At 51.1% G+C, this 17,448-nt stretch overlaps 9 protein-coding genes across 9 annotated transcripts; 5 read left to right on the top strand and 4 right to left on the bottom strand.

Annotated features, from left to right (window-relative positions):
* Nucleotides 1–1,144: 1,144 nt before the first annotated feature.
* On the top strand, nucleotides 1,145–2,649 carry ASPVEDRAFT_32063 (uncharacterized protein; the record flags this gene model as incomplete). Its single annotated transcript, XM_040810555.1, has 3 exons — nucleotides 1,145–2,266; nucleotides 2,317–2,382; nucleotides 2,440–2,649. The coding sequence occupies 3 exons, from the start codon at nucleotides 1,145–1,147 to the stop codon at nucleotides 2,647–2,649; spliced, it is 1,398 nt and encodes a 465-aa protein (XP_040671466.1).
* ASPVEDRAFT_865973 (putative mitochondrial carrier protein) lies at nucleotides 2,435–4,156 on the bottom strand. Its single transcript, XM_040817873.1, has 2 exons — nucleotides 3,949–4,156; nucleotides 2,435–3,878 (listed from the first exon to the last, which is right to left on the bottom strand). The coding sequence occupies exons 1-2, from the start codon at nucleotides 4,004–4,006 to the stop codon at nucleotides 2,908–2,910; spliced, it is 1,029 nt and encodes a 342-aa protein (XP_040671465.1). The 5' UTR covers nucleotides 4,007–4,156; the 3' UTR covers nucleotides 2,435–2,907.
* Nucleotides 4,157–4,485: 329 nt separating this feature from the next.
* On the top strand, nucleotides 4,486–6,150 carry ASPVEDRAFT_64686 (ceramidase). Its single transcript, XM_040815743.1, has 4 exons — nucleotides 4,486–4,813; nucleotides 4,882–5,068; nucleotides 5,131–5,647; nucleotides 5,713–6,150. Exons 1-4 carry the CDS (start codon nucleotides 4,727–4,729, stop codon nucleotides 5,885–5,887), a joined length of 966 nt encoding a protein of 321 aa, XP_040671464.1. The 5' UTR covers nucleotides 4,486–4,726; the 3' UTR covers nucleotides 5,888–6,150.
* ASPVEDRAFT_45206 (putative toxin biosynthesis protein) lies at nucleotides 6,141–8,043 on the bottom strand. The gene is made up of 4 exons (XM_040813230.1): nucleotides 7,590–8,043; nucleotides 7,359–7,497; nucleotides 7,189–7,297; nucleotides 6,141–7,124 (listed from the first exon to the last, which is right to left on the bottom strand). The coding sequence occupies exons 1-4, from the start codon at nucleotides 7,785–7,787 to the stop codon at nucleotides 6,227–6,229; spliced, it is 1,344 nt and encodes a 447-aa protein (XP_040671463.1). The 5' UTR covers nucleotides 7,788–8,043; the 3' UTR covers nucleotides 6,141–6,226.
* Nucleotides 8,044–8,399: 356 nt separating this feature from the next.
* ASPVEDRAFT_32059 (BRCT domain-containing protein) lies at nucleotides 8,400–11,120 on the top strand (the record flags this gene model as incomplete). Its single annotated transcript, XM_040810553.1, has 4 exons — nucleotides 8,400–8,492; nucleotides 8,554–8,990; nucleotides 9,052–10,420; nucleotides 10,473–11,120. The coding sequence occupies 4 exons, from the start codon at nucleotides 8,400–8,402 to the stop codon at nucleotides 11,118–11,120; spliced, it is 2,547 nt and encodes an 848-aa protein (XP_040671462.1).
* A 149-nt stretch (nucleotides 11,121–11,269) lies between these two features.
* On the bottom strand, nucleotides 11,270–11,959 carry ASPVEDRAFT_138473 (ESCRT-II subunit protein VPS25; the record flags this gene model as incomplete). The annotated part of the gene is made up of 3 exons (XM_040807492.1): nucleotides 11,270–11,382; nucleotides 11,437–11,512; nucleotides 11,582–11,959. The coding sequence occupies 3 exons, from the start codon at nucleotides 11,957–11,959 to the stop codon at nucleotides 11,270–11,272; spliced, it is 567 nt and encodes a 188-aa protein (XP_040671461.1).
* A 209-nt stretch (nucleotides 11,960–12,168) lies between these two features.
* On the top strand, nucleotides 12,169–13,388 carry trm8 (tRNA (guanine46-N7)-methyltransferase; the record flags this gene model as incomplete). Its single annotated transcript, XM_040807463.1, has 3 exons — nucleotides 12,169–12,344; nucleotides 12,422–12,609; nucleotides 12,691–13,388. The coding sequence occupies 3 exons, from the start codon at nucleotides 12,169–12,171 to the stop codon at nucleotides 13,386–13,388; spliced, it is 1,062 nt and encodes a 353-aa protein (XP_040671460.1).
* A 370-nt stretch (nucleotides 13,389–13,758) lies between these two features.
* ASPVEDRAFT_87036 (LIM domain protein) lies at nucleotides 13,759–15,918 on the bottom strand (the record flags this gene model as incomplete). The annotated part of the gene is made up of 2 exons (XM_040817961.1): nucleotides 13,759–14,085; nucleotides 14,134–15,918. The coding sequence occupies 2 exons, from the start codon at nucleotides 15,916–15,918 to the stop codon at nucleotides 13,759–13,761; spliced, it is 2,112 nt and encodes a 703-aa protein (XP_040671459.1).
* Nucleotides 15,919–15,954: 36 nt separating this feature from the next.
* On the top strand, nucleotides 15,955–16,267 carry ASPVEDRAFT_45204 (uncharacterized protein). Its single transcript, XM_040813229.1, has one exon. The coding sequence runs from the start codon at nucleotides 15,984–15,986 to the stop codon at nucleotides 16,185–16,187; it is 204 nt and encodes a 67-aa protein (XP_040671458.1). The 5' UTR covers nucleotides 15,955–15,983; the 3' UTR covers nucleotides 16,188–16,267.
* The last annotated feature ends 1,181 nt before the right edge of the window (nucleotides 16,268–17,448 follow it).

Below are 17,448 nucleotides of genomic sequence, written 5' to 3'. Positions count from 1 at the left end.
TGGCTGAGACGCTCAGACGAGAACAAACCCTCCAGATTTGCTCCATAATTAAACTCAAAAGGAAGACAGACGAAGTCAAATACGACACACGGTGCCAGAAGAAACACGAGTCCCATTTTTTATGATTTGGGAGATTTCTAGACCTCGGTGATCAGTCCCCCAAAGCGCAGCGCTGATAAGGGCTGCCTAGTGTCAGCCTGGTGTCAAAGAGAACACCACACCCAATATTTAAGCATTCTTGTCCGGTGAGCGGGGCTTCGCCGGGACTGATTCTTTCTTGAACTTCACCCGCAAGGATAAGGAATGCCGTTAACTTGGAAGGGCTGAGCCGCTGAGGTCAGAGGGACCCAGCGATGGCGAATCGCCCGGCTGGTCCTGCACGATTATATTAATATCCCCCCATATTAATTGGTGCCACATCCTGCTTCTTCCAAGGTTCCGATCATTGGAAGCGAAGTCGGCGGTCGGAACTTTGGAGTCATGTCCTACGAGAAATGCCCGCTATTTCCCCCAAGGCCTGAGTCTTGGATACGGCGCGGGATTAACCGCCGTGTTCCTTGGTTGTAGTCGCTATGTTTAAGAATAGACTCCCGATATCAAGAGCCAACGGTGTTTTATGTAGCGCCGTAGAAATGAATGGACCAAAGTAGATCTTGACGTCGAGGAGCGCCCAGCCACCTGCACAACCCTGCGATGAAGAGCCTGGTCGTCATTCATTCAGATGATCAGCCGCCCAATGGCCCAATGATGCCGGATCCCCCACTCCAGCTGAGCCGCCCGCCATAGAGGAGGAGGGGGCTGCTTTCCTGACTTTTGTCCCCTCGCCTCTTTTCTCTTTCTCTCTCCCGGTTTTGCTCGTTCTCTCATCGTCTGTTTCATCCTTATCCCGTTTCGACTTCCTTGTTGGTGCCTGACGTTCAGCTGGCCCTTCCCCTCGTCCACCCATTTTAGCCCCGCCGCTCCGTCCCTTATCGAGCCACTGGACTGTTCTTACTCTGCATTAGCCCTCGTGTTCGCTCTGCGATAAATTTATCCCACAAGCGCTATATATTCGGAGGTTATCTTGTTTCGCAGGATGCCTAGACACCGCCGTTTTTCAATCACCGACTCTGAGACTGACTACTCAGAATCTGACACTTCCATGATGGAGTACCCCCGCAACCATAGAAGACGCTCCATTTCCCGCACTCGCCCCAGCTACAGCAACACTTACCTGAGCCCTAACAGGGTACACGAAGATGTTCGCATCCACCGATCTGCCTCGACAGGTGCCCGTCGCACCCGACAAGAGCGCGATCGGGAGCGGGTCGATCGAACCCAACCCACTGCCGTCATTGTTGACATCAAAAACGACTCTCGGAATACGAGCTCCAACAAAGCCCGTAAGGATCGCCGCGATAACCACCGCGAAGAGACCAACCATTACCTAGACCCTTATGAGTCTGAGGACGAGACTTACTTACGGCGCCCTCAGCGCCGAGCTCGTGCTAGTACTAGCGCTTCCCACTCTCGGGAGCCCTCGCCCCTCCAGCCGCCACCCCGCGACTATGACCTCCTCATTGACCAGCGGGTGCTTGAACACAATGACCACCGCCAGGATCTCGAGCTCCTCCGACAGCAACAAGAGATTGAGCGGCTTGAGCGGCAGCTCGCCCGCAACCATGGCGAGCATGACGTCCGTCTCATAAGGGAGGAGGAAGACCGATACGAAGACGATATAAGTGACAGGCTGCGACGGCTTCAGAGATACGAGGAGCACGAGCGCCTAGAGGAGGAGAAGCGCAAGGCTGAACGTCGATATAGGCTCCAGAGGTTGGAGGCGGCCGAGCGTGAATCCGCTGAGCAAGAGGAGGTGCGCCGGAAGCTAAAGCATGAGAGGCTCGTGGAGCTCCAGCGCAAGATTGATGAGGAAGAGGAGCGCGAACGGGTCAAGAAAGAAATTCGCGATGAGGAGGCAAGGAGGGCTCTTGAAGAACAGAAGAAACGAGCCGAGGAGGCCAAAATGAAGGCTGCCGCTGTCGAGGAGTGGAAACTTGCTGAAGAACGACGGAGAATCGCCGAGCGTGAGGCAGCAGCGCAGCGTGACAGGGAGTTCAGGGAACGCCTGAGAGTTGAATTCGGCTACACGGAGGAGGAGATTGAAGACATTATCAACAAGAAGCACAAGAAGGATAAGAAGGAGGGAAAGAAAGACGAGAAGGGGGAAAAGAAAGACGAGAAGAAAGAAAAAAAGGAGGAAGACCCCAACAAACCAACTTGGATCAAGGTACGATGCCGCAATCTGACTTTGCGATGGACTCTACTAACGTTCTTTAGGTCCACCGCAAGCATCTCCTTCCAGACACGTTGATTGCCTATCGGCTCCCTTGGTCATGGGATGAGGTAGGTTTAGCTGTTAAGATTTTCTGATGTATTTCGGGCTAACAGATGAACTTCTAGTACGACGGAAACTATATGATCATCAAGTCTTGGGTCAGCGAAGAGCTCCAGGAGGAACTGTTCGCACACAGCCGGCGATTGCGCGAGGGCAAGGTCATCGGCGAGAAATCTGAGACCTTGACCGAACTGAGGGTGAATGACCGTAACAAGGATAAAATGTACCTTGTGCGGAAGAAGAGCCCTAGCCGGCGGTCATGGATCTTCACCTGATGTGGATGTTGAATTCTTTGTCTACTTATTGACGATCTCCCCTTATATATCCCTACCTGACCTTCCTTGCAACTATTACCTTCGCTACTCGTTTCCTTACACGGTTCTATGAGTGCTATTTGTTTATACTTGACTTGGTCTTTAACATGAGTTGTGATTTATTGCTATTTATACACGATACAGTCATGAATGAATGATCTATGATGGCCTTTCCAACCCAAACCATGACACATTACAGACTCGGTTGATAGATTAGTATTATATCCCCACCTCAGACCTCGCCTCTGTCTTCGCCCACCTCGTCTCCGCCCTCAGAATGAGCTCCTCATACACCGTCCACGCAAGCGCGGAACTCAGCGCTTTCCTCCCAATCCTCAGGCCCAACCCACCAAACAGACTCCGCACCCCGTCTTCCTGAATCATCAACCGTACGGCACGCATCATATTCCCGTACTTTGCTGGCATAAGCTGAAGCCGTGTCTTTACCGCATCAAATGGATTCGTAATCGTCGTGGCAAGCCCAGCAGCCAAAGCACCCGAAACAAAATTAACAGACGAAGACGACGGGGATTTCAGCCGCTGATCCGCCTCAGAAGTAGTAGTCGTTGCAGACGCTAGGTACCGCTTTAACTGCTCGTAGATGACGACATAAAGGCCCGCATATGGGGCGTCTCGCGCAGCGGTGGCACCGAATCCAGCGAAGAGACCGCGGATTCCTTCTGTACGCATTATGTCCCGACCTGCGCCGTAGAGACTGCGGTATGCATAGTAGTCCGACTCATAGCGGACTTTGATGACAGTAACAGGCATCATGACAAACCCCGCGGCGACCCGCGCAGCGGCTCCGGTGGCTAAGTTTGCGGTGTTGGAGAGTTTAGGGAGAGCGGATGAAGAAGACACGGAGGAGGGGAGAACCGTGCCGTTAGCAACATTATTAGGGTTAGCGTTTGCGAGGGCGATGGGTGTTGCGAGGCTTTGGCGAAGCGCGTTGAGAGACGTGAAATAGAGAGCTGAGCCGAAGCCTGTGCGGAGGGCGGAGGGCAGGGTTCCACGCCATAGACTGCGGATTGGGTTGGGAGAGGAAAGGATTGTTCTGACTGTTGAGAGGAGAGAGGCGTGATGGTGTGATTGTTGGACCCGAGTTTTGAGGAGATCTGCTGGTTGCAGGAGGATAGAGGATGTGAGACCTGAGAGGAGTCCAGCTCCGAAGTGGAAGGTGGTTTTGGAGGCTGGATTCGGTCAATTAGTCACTGCAGTTGGCTTCAAGGTATCAATCCAATGGAATGGGTAGATGGATACATTTTGAGACCGTCCTCACCGGTGGAGGTGCGTAGGTAGAGCTAGCATTGTTCGACATATCGATATCTCCAGCGCTTCCGCAGGAAAAGGCCCGAGGTTCAATAGATATCTATCTCACTGTCGGACAAGAGCGTAGTATTTTAGACCGGAAGTTGGACCGTTTTTGAGCACGGTCACGTCTGAGGAGGTCTGGCCCACATTTCAGGCCCAGGAGTCGGGGGTTGGTTTACAGTGGATGGAGTGAAGCTATCGGTGAATTATGTGAGATGCCGCAATATTTTTTTCAGATGTTCATGAAGTCATCCGAGGTTTTGCGGAGAGGTTTCTGATTGGCTGTCTCCGCATGCGCCTGGTAAGATTCGTATTAGTACTGTAATGATACCCCGCCGGTGGGTAGAATTCACTTGCAAAGTCCTAAATGGGCAATCTCTGGATGTATAGGTGATTCTTTATAGCGACCGAGACGCAATAAATGTGCGAGTTGACCCGGCTGTACGCGCAATTTGCCGCAATGGATCCTATCTCCAGGCGGTTGTCCGGAAGTTGCGGAGGCAAGGGCCAATCGGCATCCAATGAGACAGGATGATTTGTCGACGTCACAGGCGAACCTGAGTCGAAGAACGGTTCCTGCTGATGCGAACCACAGCCCATAAGGCTGTTACTTCCTCGGCGGCATTGATAATTCTCCCTTGCTCCTTTCTGCATCTTCCTGCTTGCCTTCTGCAAGAGAGGTATTGTCAGATTCCTACGAGGATCTGTGTCTGCGCCTACGACTCTAATGGCCTGGCTTCCGTCCATTCCGTATCCGCCTTCTAGGGATGGTTATTGGCACCCTGTTACTTCGACTTTGAACTGGTGCGAAGAGGCGAGTCGCTGCCCTGGCTTTCTCGATGAGTGCCTGTAGACTGAGGCTAATATTTGATACGTATATAGGACTATTATGCTACAATCTACTCTGCGGAGATCGTCAATACCTTGACGAATCTCTTGTTCATGATGCTAGGAGTGAAAGGCATTCTTAGCTGTCGGCGCAATGGGCACGATACAATTTTCCAGGTGGCGTACTATGGGTACATCGTGGTTGGTGCCGGCAGCTTTTTATTTCACTCAACACTGAAATGTAAGCGGCTTCCATGGACCCGATTTTAGGATCGCGAAAGCTGACTAGCCTCGGTTTGCTAGACCCAATGCAACTAGTCGACGAGTTGTCTATGATTTACACCACATGCCTGATGTGCTACGCTTCGTTCTCCTACTCAAGATCAGTCAGCTACCGAATCTTCCTGGCTCTGTTCCTCTCTGCCCTGGCTGTCTTCATCACTCTTTACTATCATTACCTCCAAAACCCAGTATTTCACCAGAATGCATACGCCCTTCTTACTGCCATCGTGCTAGTACGGAGTATGTACACAATGGAGGTGGAACTCCGCCCTTCGCGGCGGCATACAACCGAGGAGGACCGGCTCGAACGGAAAAGGCAGGGCCTCCCCGTCCTCTCCAAGGAAAGACAACACTACGAGAATGTCCGGGACTTGAAGATTTTGAAAACAATGTGGTTCATGGTTGGCTACGGACTAAGTGTCTTTCTGGGCGGGTTCGCAATCTGGAACCTGGACAACTATTTCTGTAGTACAATACGAGTGTGGCGTCGAGAACTCGGCCTTCCCTGGGGCATCTTGCTTGAAGGCCATGGTTGGTGGTATGTTAACTGACTGGTATTCATGTATTAAACCACAGTCCCATGCTAACTCGGTTTGACTAAAGGCATGTAATGACCGGTACCGGCGCATACCTTTACATCGTATGGGGTATTTGGCTACGGCACTGCCTGAACAAACGCCAAGAGGAATACCAATTATGGTGGCCGCATATCTGGAACACGCCTGAGATCGTGCGAACCTTGACCGACGCAAATGGATCGGCCAAGAAAGTACTTTGAGACACGCTGGTTAAACGCTTTTACCCTCCGCTTTCGACTATATATTTATACCTTTTTTCAGCGGAAGAGCCTTGTTGTTACGGAGTTGTGTGCGTTGGATACCTCACTGGCAAGTGGCTATAGCTTTATCTGAGTTATTTTTAGGGCCAGCTTAGCTGAACTGGGCCGCTGATAGACATTTCCACTACTGGGTGGTTGAATTTAGATAACATATAGAATGAAATCAGGGAACAAAAGCTTTATAGAAATGATACCCACTCAGGAAATAGTGTATGTGTATTTCTAATGCGTGATACTCTAGTTTGTATGTACTAGTGTCGTTAGGAACTGCATAACGCATCACAGCTTCGACTTCGAAGCTTCCTTCTTGGGCCGCACAGGAGCCGGTACATGCTCCTTCCAGCGACGATCGATGGTCATTTTCTCCACCTTTGACTTGCGGCTCCACTGGTCCCTGAACAACTTCTCGTCTTCCTTCCACCGTTGCAGCTCCGGGCCCAGCCATTTGCTAGTTTCCTCGGCACATTGGACCGGCGCTTCCTGCGCAACGAGGTGCCCGTTCTCCTTTAGCACCACGTCTTTGACACGCCCTGCCAGTATACCGCCGCTCCCACCGAGACCAGTTCCTGTATGATTCAATTTATCTGCTATCATGGTCGGCGGGGACATGTCTGACTTGCCACCGAAGATATATAGTACGCTGGGACGGAGGTGCGGGAGTTGGGTAAATACTCGGTACGGCTCCGGCCGATAGAAAGGCCAAGAACCTACAATGTCTGGGTCGAGGTCTGGGTGTGTTACTTTGTTTACGGGGACAGCAAACCCAGGCGGCCCGTCGTAGTTGGGTCGGGAGAATGTGAATACTTCCTGGTGGAGCGTTGTTCGCAAGGTGACAGGATATTCAGCGCTTGTGTCTTTCTCTGAAGAAGTCGAGGGAGATTGGTCATTGTGGGGGTAGATGGGTGTAGGAAGATCTCGGAGGCCGTATTGGATCCAACGTTCTAGTACGCGAGGGTCCCAAGCTTGATAGAAAGGATTTCTCTTGAAAGATTCTGCGGCAGCCTTCCGGGATGGCCACTTGTCGCGCCTATAGGTGGAGAGCTGAGTGGTTTTGGCGATAACGAGTTTCTGCTTCCCTAGGTCGGAGGGGTCTAGTTGGGTTGTTTGTCGTTGGATGACGGGGTCGAGCAGGATAAGGCTGTGAATAAGGCGAGGATGTATACTAGCCAATTGAACACTAAGGCAAAGAACCTGGTCAGTGATATGATATCCGAGTGGTGAATTGGTCGCTGGAGACAAACAGATGTGCGCCGCCCATACTATGTCCGACACCGATGATGGGGCGCGGCATCTCTTTCCGCTTTACGTTGACAAGTTGGAGGAGATCACGCGGATGGTCAAACCAGCTGGCTGTAAGTGTAAATGGTCAGTACCTGTGCGCCCAGTGTAGACATCGAAGGCCTCCACTTACGATCATTTCCCAGTAGGTTTTCGTTCACCACGCTGCTGTGTCCCTGGTGCGCAACATCTGCCATCCAAATGCTCCGAATCCGGAACCCATTCGCTTTTGACCGAGCATGTATTTCTTCCCAGAGCGGCTCATAAAGCTCCTATTCAGGCTTTTATTAGCCAAGGCATATACTCGGGGAATTATTCGTACGGGTTTGGCTATCGATAACCCTGGCTAACGATGATCTCATACCTTCGGAAAGCCGTTCGCGTGCGCCGCAAGTATAGTGACATCCCCCGGTTGGGGACTAGGATTATCCAAGGGAATGTACTGTCTCACAGCCAAATTCAAAATGTCCTCTTGTTCATTTGCTGTCGCACCGGGATATTCTCGGATGTGCTGGCAGGGAACCACATGCTCGACGATGCGGAAGGGTCCCGATGAGGACATGATGGTTTTCAAGGGGCTAGGTTGAAGCGCTGCAGAATGCTGGTTATCACAAAGTAGGAGCCGATGATTAAGAAGAAAACGAGGGTTTGGCTTTTAGGTATTGGAACTCGGGAGCGCACTGGCTGACCGTTGCCGATGCAGGGCCCCCAGAAAGTTAAGCCGAGGCTCTCCAGACTGGCCGATCAAGAGCCACACCCGATGGGAGCCGCGGGGAGCCAATCTCCCGCGCAGAATGCGCAATGAAGGTAAGGGACATAATGGCAAATGTATATGGAAATACAAACTTGCGCAAATATGCCGTATTCTTTGAGAGTCACGAGGATAGATTCTTATCCACGGTGGGTTGATGTCAGGCTCAAATAGGCAAGACCTATACACGTGACCTGGTGTCTATTGGCGCGTCTCAAGCGCGTCGCATCTGCGGAAGTGACCAACACAATTGACCTCGAATTCTGACAGCTGCAGCCAACGAACCCCAGACTTGCTTAATTCCCATTATCGAGGGATCGTGTTCCAGCGCCCTCTCACCACAAGACACGACCGGCTTTTCGCTCCTCACGCGCTGATTAGTTTGAAACTCTTATCGATACCAATCGCAGGTGTTTTCCCACCATGGGGCACCGAGACGAAAGCTTCCAGTTGTTTGACCAGTGCAGGGTCTGCATAGTATCCTCCAAAGACCTTAGCCCAGATACTGCACAACAGGTACGTACGGAAGAATAAAACGACCAATCTTCTAGAATCTAACCTGGTTATCTGATCTCAGCTCGCGTCTACCCTCGAAGAGAATGGCGGCGAACCAGTCGTCTATGAGCCCCCGGCTGAATTCCCGGACCTCGCTGAATTTAGTCACATCATGTCCACCACCATCGACTTTCCCGAATTCGATGCCGCCAATGATGCTTTGATCCCCGTTGTTAAGCCTCAGTGGATGCAAGCATCGCTGTCAAAGAGAAAGCTTGCCAACCCACGGCAATATAGCCCTGACCCTAGGCTCTTCTTAAATGATGTCGTGGTTACGTGCGGGGATATCCCAGAGGGCGATAAGGACGCGATCATCGGTGGGGTTTTAGCGAAAGGGGGTCTCTATAACCCTAGAGTGACTCAAATGTGTACTCACCTAGTTGATTTGACTATCGACTCCGACAAGGCCCAGCTGGTCAAAAATCGAAACCTTGACGTTAAAATCGTTCTTCCTCATTGGTAAGCGCTATTCTATCCTGGCCTTCCATTCTGATTACACATGTATTCACATATTTCTTAGGTTTGATGACTGTTTGAAACTTGGACGACGCATCGATGAACGTCCTTATACGCTTCCAAACCCTGAAATACTTCGCTCGGCGCCAGACGCTCCAATTAGATCTACAGAGAACCGCGACATCATCGGGGCATCTACCCCAGAGCCAGCCACATTACCAACTCCCATCACATCCCCTGTCAAGCCCAAGCTTAATGTCTTTCATGGAAAGGTCATTATGCTCTCCGCGGACCTAGAAATTGGATCACACCTCCAAAAGACCATTTCAACGCTCGTTAAAGATGGCGGTGGCGAGATGACTTCAGAAGTCTCAAAGGCAACCACTTTAATATGCCGCTACAGAGAAGGATTTGCATATCGCGTGGCGTCAAGATTGAACAAAGACGTTGGGAATCTATCCTGGCTTTACCATTTGATCACATACAACACTTGGACGTCGCCCTATCGACGCCTACTGCATTATCCCGTCCCACGCACTCCCATCCCAGGATTCGAAGGGTTCAAAATCAGCTTGTCTAACTATATTGGGGAAGCGCGATCCTACCTAGAGAATCTAATTTCGGCCACTGGTGCTGAATGCACTAAGACACTGAGACAGGAAAACACACATCTAGTGACTGCACATGACAATAGTGAGAAGTGCAATGCAGCCCGAGAATGGGGGTTGCACGTTGTTAACCATCTCTGGCTGGAAGAATGCTACGCGAAGTGGAGATTGCTGCCCGTTTCTGATCCTCGGTACACCCATTTCCCCCGGCGAACGAACCTAGGCGAAGTCGTGGGCCAAACCCGGTTAGATAGGTCTTGTCTCGAGAGCATGTTTTTCGCAGAAGAAACAGTCTCGGCACCTGCAGGCCCCAGGAAAGCAATGCAGAACAGAGATCAGAACACTGCAGCTATGAAGGCCTCGGGTGTTGATGAGAATATGGTTTCTGACACAACAAATGCTACTCCCAGAATTGGCAAGTCGAGGAAGGCTACGGAGAGCAAGAACCTACAGACACCTGCCCGCTCTCGTCTCGCGTCGGATGGCAAGGAAAACGACACGCCATCCTCTACGAGCAGTCGCAAATCTAAGGACGCTGCAACTGCTAAATTGCATGACATTGCACCCGACATTGCTCTGTATGAGAAGGAAATGAAACGCGTCGGTGGTGTGATTTACGGTGGTCGACGGAAAACCGACGAAGATCGAGTGACCCTGAATAATAACAAGAAACGATCATCAATGGAAGCCCAGACTGAGAGTGACGAAGAGGATGCCACAGAAGCTAAGCGGCAGAAGAAAGCGAAACCCCCTATCGCAATGCATCTTCTCATAACAGGTTACAAAAAGTGGGTTGGGAATATGAAAAAAGAAGATGCCGATAAGGTTCGCTATCCCCTTAGTTTTAGGTATATACAAAATTGCTAACACGGATAAGCGCCAACTTCGGGAGCTCGGTATCATGGTCGTCCAAGATGCGCGCAAATGCTCTCATCTCGCTGCCCCGTCTGTTTTACGAACCCCCAAATTTGTTAACGCCCTTGCTTATGGCCCGGTGATTGTCCAAATCGATTTCATTACTCAGTGCCTGAAGAAGAATGAGCTTCTAGACGTAGACGACTTTCTTCTCAACGATAAGGAAGCCGAGAAGCGGTTCGGGATTTCATTGGACCAGGCTAATGCCAATGCGAAAACGAACAAGAACAAGCTTCTCCGAGGATATCACATATATTGCATTGAAACTATCCGAGGAGGGTTCGATGCTTTCAAGTCAATCGTTGATGCCAACGGGGGCGATTGCAACCTTTTCCGGGGCCGCGTTTCATACCAAGCGCCCCGCGAGGAGAGTGACGATGAAAGCGACGACGAGCACCAATCAAACCGAAAGGAAATTTATCTTCTCAGTAGCGCGGCTGCCGAGCACCAAAAGCTGTGGCCACGATTCAGGCAGCTAGTTCAAAATATAGGTAAAACCCCGCGGATTGTCCGGGTTGATTGGCTTCTCGACATGGCCATGTCGCAGGAGCGGCGGGCTGCTGGGGATTATGAACTAGATGAAGAAATGGTGGAGCAGACTGAAGAGTAAGCTGATGCTCCGGCAGTGTTTGATATTTCACTTACGATACCTGCATGTGATCATGGCTTGTCTTGCCTGGAGTTTTTTGTATATCCACATCTGTTTGCAGAATAATTGGCGATTTGTAGCATTTGAATGGAAACTCGTTTGGGCGGGCTTTAGAAGAATTTCACTCCCTCTTGCCCTTCACTACCGAAAACCTGTGCCTTTCCCTGCTTAACGAGGACGTTCAAGGACCGCATCATCGCTTCTATGTCCATCCCATGCCATTCTATGCAAATCAGCTTCAAAATCATCAACTATGCTTGCGCGAGAGCCAACATACCTTGTGAAATAGTCGCTTCCCCTTGAATCAGCTCATAAACCGTAAGGACAACATTCTTCTGCCCTGTGTTCTCTACCTACAACCACCAATAAGCCCAAGTTAGCGTTCAACCCAAATAGATTGAGAGAATAGTAAAACCACCTACCCAATCTGCAATAATCCCCGCCCATTCCTCAGGTCTCTTCCACCAAATCCACGCCGTAGTCTTGTTAGGCCCGTCAACCCACTCCGCCCTCCGCCCACCACCTCCCTCTTCATCTCCCTTGCACATCCAATCTAGCACCGTCCTCACATCGCTTAAACTAAGCCGCTTTGAGATCTGAGCGTTCCGAAAGAGTTCTGACTCCACGGCCTCGGCAAGATTGAGTTTGTATGTATTGTGCTGTCGGCACCAAAACTGGATCAGCTTGGACCAGCGCTGGAATTGAACGACGCGGGTGCTGGCGTTTGGCTGGAGAGAGAAGAACGGGGGGAAAGAGTAATAGTAGGGGAAAGCAAAAGCCCCGGAAGGCACATCCTTCATTTTGAATACGGATAAAGGAGGATATGTTGTGATACAGTAAACTGCTTGATATGGAGGATGCGGGGAAGTCTCGTCCCTCCGCTCCGCTCGAGTGACGTTCGCCTGTTCCGTCGGCCGCAGAAAAAATTCCGCCCGGCGACTTGACGACAACTCGAACAACCCCTCTTGCACCAATTCACAACCCCAAAAGAGAGAATTTACCATTCGCCATGGGTGCATCAGCCAAAAAACAAAAGCGCGAGGAATTTCGCAAAAAGCTCGCTGCTGCGAACTCCGCAGAGTCTGGCGAGAGCTCCCCCGCCTCAGCGGCCCTGAAGCTGCCTCAGAAGAAATACTATCGGCAACGCGCTCATGCGAATCCATTTTCAGACCACATGTTGAATTAGTATGTTTTATATTCTATAACATACTGTTCTGCCCACTTCAATTGGAAGACTAACGGCTGTTTGTTGCTGTGTATAGCCCCCTCACCCCAGCACATATGGACTGGAGCACGCATTTCCCGGCCTTCACAAACCCCGACCCCATGCAGACGAACCTCGCCGGCGCAAGAAAACTGCTTAAGGATGTCGAAGTTGTAGACATTGGGTGTGGATTCGGCGGGTTACTTGTCGGGCTTGCGCCAGTTCTCCCTGATACACTCATGGTTGGTATGTTTTTTCGCTGGTTCAAACATGATATAGCCCCGTCTATACAAATAAGGATAACTAACACATTTTTCTGAAAAACAGGAATGGAAATCCGTATCCAAGTAACCGAATACCTAACAGCCCGCATCAAAGCCCTCCGCAACCAACAACAGCAACTTCTCCAAGTCCAGCCTCCTTCCTCCTCAATACCGACCCCAGCGCCACCTACAGCCGCAGCTCCAGATACTCCAGGCACCCCAGGAACAGAGGCAACCTCCGACGAAACCTTCCCTACCACCATAATCCCGGGCAGGTACCAAAACATCACGGCGCTGCGCGCCAACACGATGAAGTTCCTACCCAACTTCTTCGCGCGCGGCCAGCTATCCAAAATATTTATATGCTTTCCAGACCCCCATTTCAAGGCACGCAAACACAAGGCGCGGATTGTGAGCGAGTCCCTGAACGCCGAGTATGCCTATAGTTTGAAACCTGGGGGGCTGCTGTATACGATTACGGATGTAGAGGAGTACCACTATTGGATTTTGAGGCATTTTGGGTATTATGACCAAGGACAACAAGGGCAGGAGCAACAGGCAGAAGAAGAAGAGGGAGGGCAAGAGGAGAAGAGGGAAGGGTCGTCGGAGCTCTTTGAGCGGTTGACGGAGGAGGAATTGGAGCGGGATGAGTGTGTAAAGGTTATGAAGGATGCTACGGAGGAGGGGAAGAAGGTTACGAGGAACAAAGGGAATAAATATGTGGCGGTTTTCAGGAGGAAGGGTAATCCGGAGTGGATTTGATTTGAATTACTATACGGCCCATTTTCCGTCTATTCGGAGTTCTTATTGGGATTATCAATTGCTTTCTGGGCTAGCATTTACTCTTATATTTAGGTCGACTGAGTATTTTGTTTCATAAATCTTTAGTAATCCGACACCGACATGACTTGTAAGAAAGGAAACCAAAAAGAGAGCCCACCCAAATGCGATTGACTGGATGCCTATATGCAATTGGGTGTAGATAGGAAAAGAAAAATACACAATGAATGACAAAAAGATGTTAGATGTTTCGCACATGCCAAATCTAGGGTTTAGTAAAATACGAATGAGCGCTGCGTTCTGCGTAAGTCATAAATTCTGACATAGTACCTCATTATCAGGCCTATAGAGATCATGTCCTGAGCGAAGTCTTTAGTCGGATGCCTTCGCATCGTTCGCACACGGCCAGCTGAACTGGGCCTCCGATGATCCGGCCTTTGGCGGTTCGTCTTGGCTCGCCTTCCTTGACAAAGTACCGACCCTCAGGACCGAAGCCATCGCCGCACTCATGGCAGACAAAACAGTTGTCGTGCCACTTCCCACCTACTGCTGTGACCACAATGTCATCGAGAACAGGCTTTTTACAACCAGAGCAATTAGGAGCAGTTCTGCGAGAGTGGCAGTTTAGACACCAAGCATAGCCATCTTTCTCCACGAATGGAGTGTTCGAATTGAAAGGCTGAGAGATGGTCAGTAAATTTTCAAATGCAATATGGAGGATACATACATCACCACATTCAGCGCAGAAGAAGTGGCCGACATGCCACTCGGCACCACAAGCAACAACCACTTCTCCTTCAATTGGAGTTTTGCAGCTTTTGCACCTGGGGCTAAACAATTCATGAAAGTCAAGGTGACAGTAAAACCTCATTGACTGAGCCTCCTCATCCACCGAAGGATCTGCAAGTCGCTCCGCCCGCTTTGCATCTGGCTCTTGGTAGAATGCAACACATTCTAGGGCAGTATGGCAGTGGTAACAGATAAAGCACTCAGGATGAAAGCGTGTCCCTGCAGCCGTAACAACTTTTCCTGCAATGGGAAGTGAGCACGATTCACACGATGCAGTGGGAACGCCGGCACGAGAGTAGGTAGACATCCAACGATCTTGCGAAGGCAGGAAGTTCCCGCGTCCACTGCTGCGGCTCTGGCGATATTTTGGATTTGATGCTGGTTTTGGACTTGGCTTTTGCTCTCGGGGGTTGTCCATCTCTGCTATAGTGGGTTCCTTTTCATCTGCTATGTTGATAACAGGAACAGAGGGTGGTTCAGATACCGCAATGGATGGCGGCGATGGAGCAGAGTCGGGAACTTGGATTTCCGGTATTTCTCTCTTCGGTGGGCTCTGCGCTTCTGTGGGTTTCCAAGTCGGATCGAAGCTGACAATGGGCCGACCAGTGCGGTCACTCACAGCAGTTGGCATGGGGAGTTTCGAGCTGCGGTCTGACCTCCTCTTGCTCGTAGCCGCCCTAATGTCATCGCCACGGATTTCAAGCCCATCTTTTGTGGGTACCGGCTCGCTGGTCTCCTGTGTCACATCAGGGATGGGTGGAGAGGGTGCGTTGGTCTTGTAGTCAGGATTTCTCGATTGAGTCGACGGTTGTTTATGGAGCTCGAAGCGAGACAGCTTATCAACGAACGGAATGCTGCCAAACCGGCTTGGTAACGGTCGAGACCCCTGGGGAAGTGCATTGCGTGGCTTCGACCGAAGCGCAGAGGAGTCGGACTTTGAGAACATGGAGCGTTGGTCGTCATTGCGGTCAGGCTCCTCGTATATCTGGTCCTTCGGGTTCCTAAAAATACCTCTTGACGAGTCACCGTTAACTCCCACAAGCCCTAGTCCGTCCTCGCTCGGGCGCTCTTGATCTCGTGGAAGTGCAAAGTTAACCTTGAGATTCTTCCTTGGGATCCCACTTCTCTTGTGGACTGAACTCTCCTCATCAAAGCCAGTGGGCTCTGACTCTGTGCCAGTTTTGGAGGGTTGGCCCCTGAATGAAAGACGATGACTGTCACGCCAGGAGTTTCGAAATCCGCTTCGTTTTTCTTGTGGCTGGCTCTGCTCTTTGGGGCTGCCGTGTGAGTTATTCACGTCTGGGTTACGATAGGGCGCATAGGGGTTTTTGAATTGAAGCCCCGGGTTTTGGTGCATCCAGACTAGTTCGGTGGCTTCGTCTTGTGCATCTTCGTGGATGCGGATCTCGTCATTAACCTCCATCCCGTGCAATGCGTCACGTAAAGATCTTGCCTCCTCTCTTTCTATCCTCCGGTGAGGGCTCTCGCGATAGCTTGGCGGTTGAGAACCCGACGAGATACGAGAGAAGGCTCGAGTTGGGGAGACATTCTTTCGAACGGGAACAACCCTGGGCTCTTGAACCAGTGGTCGACCGGTTGAGCTACCAACAGAACTTCGCAACGAGACCGGTCGATGATTTGAGAGAGCACTGGATGCACGCGGGCGGTCGATCTCGGGTGGCGGAGCTGCCGAAGCCGCTCTTGAATGTCCATACATTGACATAGCAGATGTGGCGCGTGGTGGAAGTTCGTCTCGAGGCTTTGAAGGCGATTCTGTTCTGGATGGTAATGGTCGGGAGCCACCAGGACGTGTCGGCCGATTGGTTCGCAAGTCCTTTAAATAACTCGCTGCAGGCAAGAAACCAAACAATTCATGAGCACGGGAGAGGTCACAGGGAAGAGCAAAATTCTGAATCAAATCAAGTTCAAGGTAGTGTCAAGAGCATGAAGAATGCCAAGACTTGGGCCAGCAATGCAGACTCACCGATCTGATCGTTGGACATGTATGAGGGGCCAGGCGGAGTAACCTTCCGCTGGGAATCTCTGCCCTTGCTATTCTGAAGAGAAGATCTGTGGATCATTTTGGACGGGGATCGATGTCTTTAAATATCATATCAACTACGAGAATAGGCGTGAAACAGGAAATGTACTGGTGGGACGTGACAGGTCGTGTCGTGTCGGTCTGGATGATGTCTGCGATGAGGTACGCGAATAGGGCCAATGAACGTCAAGGAGGTGGCTGGGAGAGAAGGAAACGGAAAGAGAGGGTTGGAATTGGAACTGGGTACAAATGAACGTGGGTCAGTCTCGGTCGGTGAGAAATTGTTTCAACCGGCAATGAGGTTGGAAAATGAAAGGAAAGCGATATTGATTGCTGTTATCGCAATACTGTAAACAAGCACCAGAATTGGGGTCGGGACCGGTGCCTCGGGCGATACAGGAGCTATGGCCACCAAAACACAAACAGTGCAAACACATGAGGGGTGTTGCAGGTTGCTAAGCATGTCAGGCTGAGGGCTCCACCTCTGCATTCGGCAAAGATCCTGTCCTCTGTGATGTTGTATATCGCCGGCCAATATCTTGACAAGACGTCGGCCATTCGAGGCAATTCGGGCATAATATCCAGGCCCCAAACTCCCTGGAATGAGACTCAAGGGTCATTTCACGTGATCACCACCACGTTTTACTCGTTTCCTAAACTGGATTAGCGTATTGACTGGTCGTACCTTCCTAATCCGGGTGTCGGCTCCTTCCTCCACCTCTGCTTCTACGGTATACAGTATGGACTGCGCGCGGCCTCTCGTTGGCCGACACAGCTGCTTCTGGGGGCCTGGGGAAGACTATCAGATCAAACAGTGCCTCCTATCACTTCTCCGGCTTCCACTGTTTCGCTTCCGCCTCTCATAGAGATCTCCGCACGACGCTTAACCGGCACCTTTGCCGATCCACCTCGACCATGGATGACAGGCTGAGGCCCCAACCCACCTCCAGATGGCCGGCGCCGGGCACCAATGGCGGTCTCGTTAGCGTGCGTTCGGACTCATCGCCGGCCTTAAAAGGCTGGCTTTGGGGCTAGCCTTGCGATTAGCTTCTATATTTTGTCCATGTCCACCCTTGCCCTGCTTCGTTCTTCTCCCCGAATTTCTTCTCTGCCCTTTCCCCGTTCATCCGACTTGCCGTATACATAGCTGCAGTTTCCTCCCTAGGGCACCAGAGAGTCTTGTGCGGATATCCCCAACGCTGCACATGTCGA

This window comes from Aspergillus versicolor, assembly GCF_001890125.1.
Source record: "Aspergillus versicolor CBS 583.65 unplaced genomic scaffold ASPVEscaffold_9, whole genome shotgun sequence".
Classification (NCBI taxonomy): domain Eukaryota; kingdom Fungi; phylum Ascomycota; class Eurotiomycetes; order Eurotiales; family Aspergillaceae; genus Aspergillus; species Aspergillus versicolor.
This window is presented reverse-complemented; position numbering and strand designations above follow the sequence as displayed.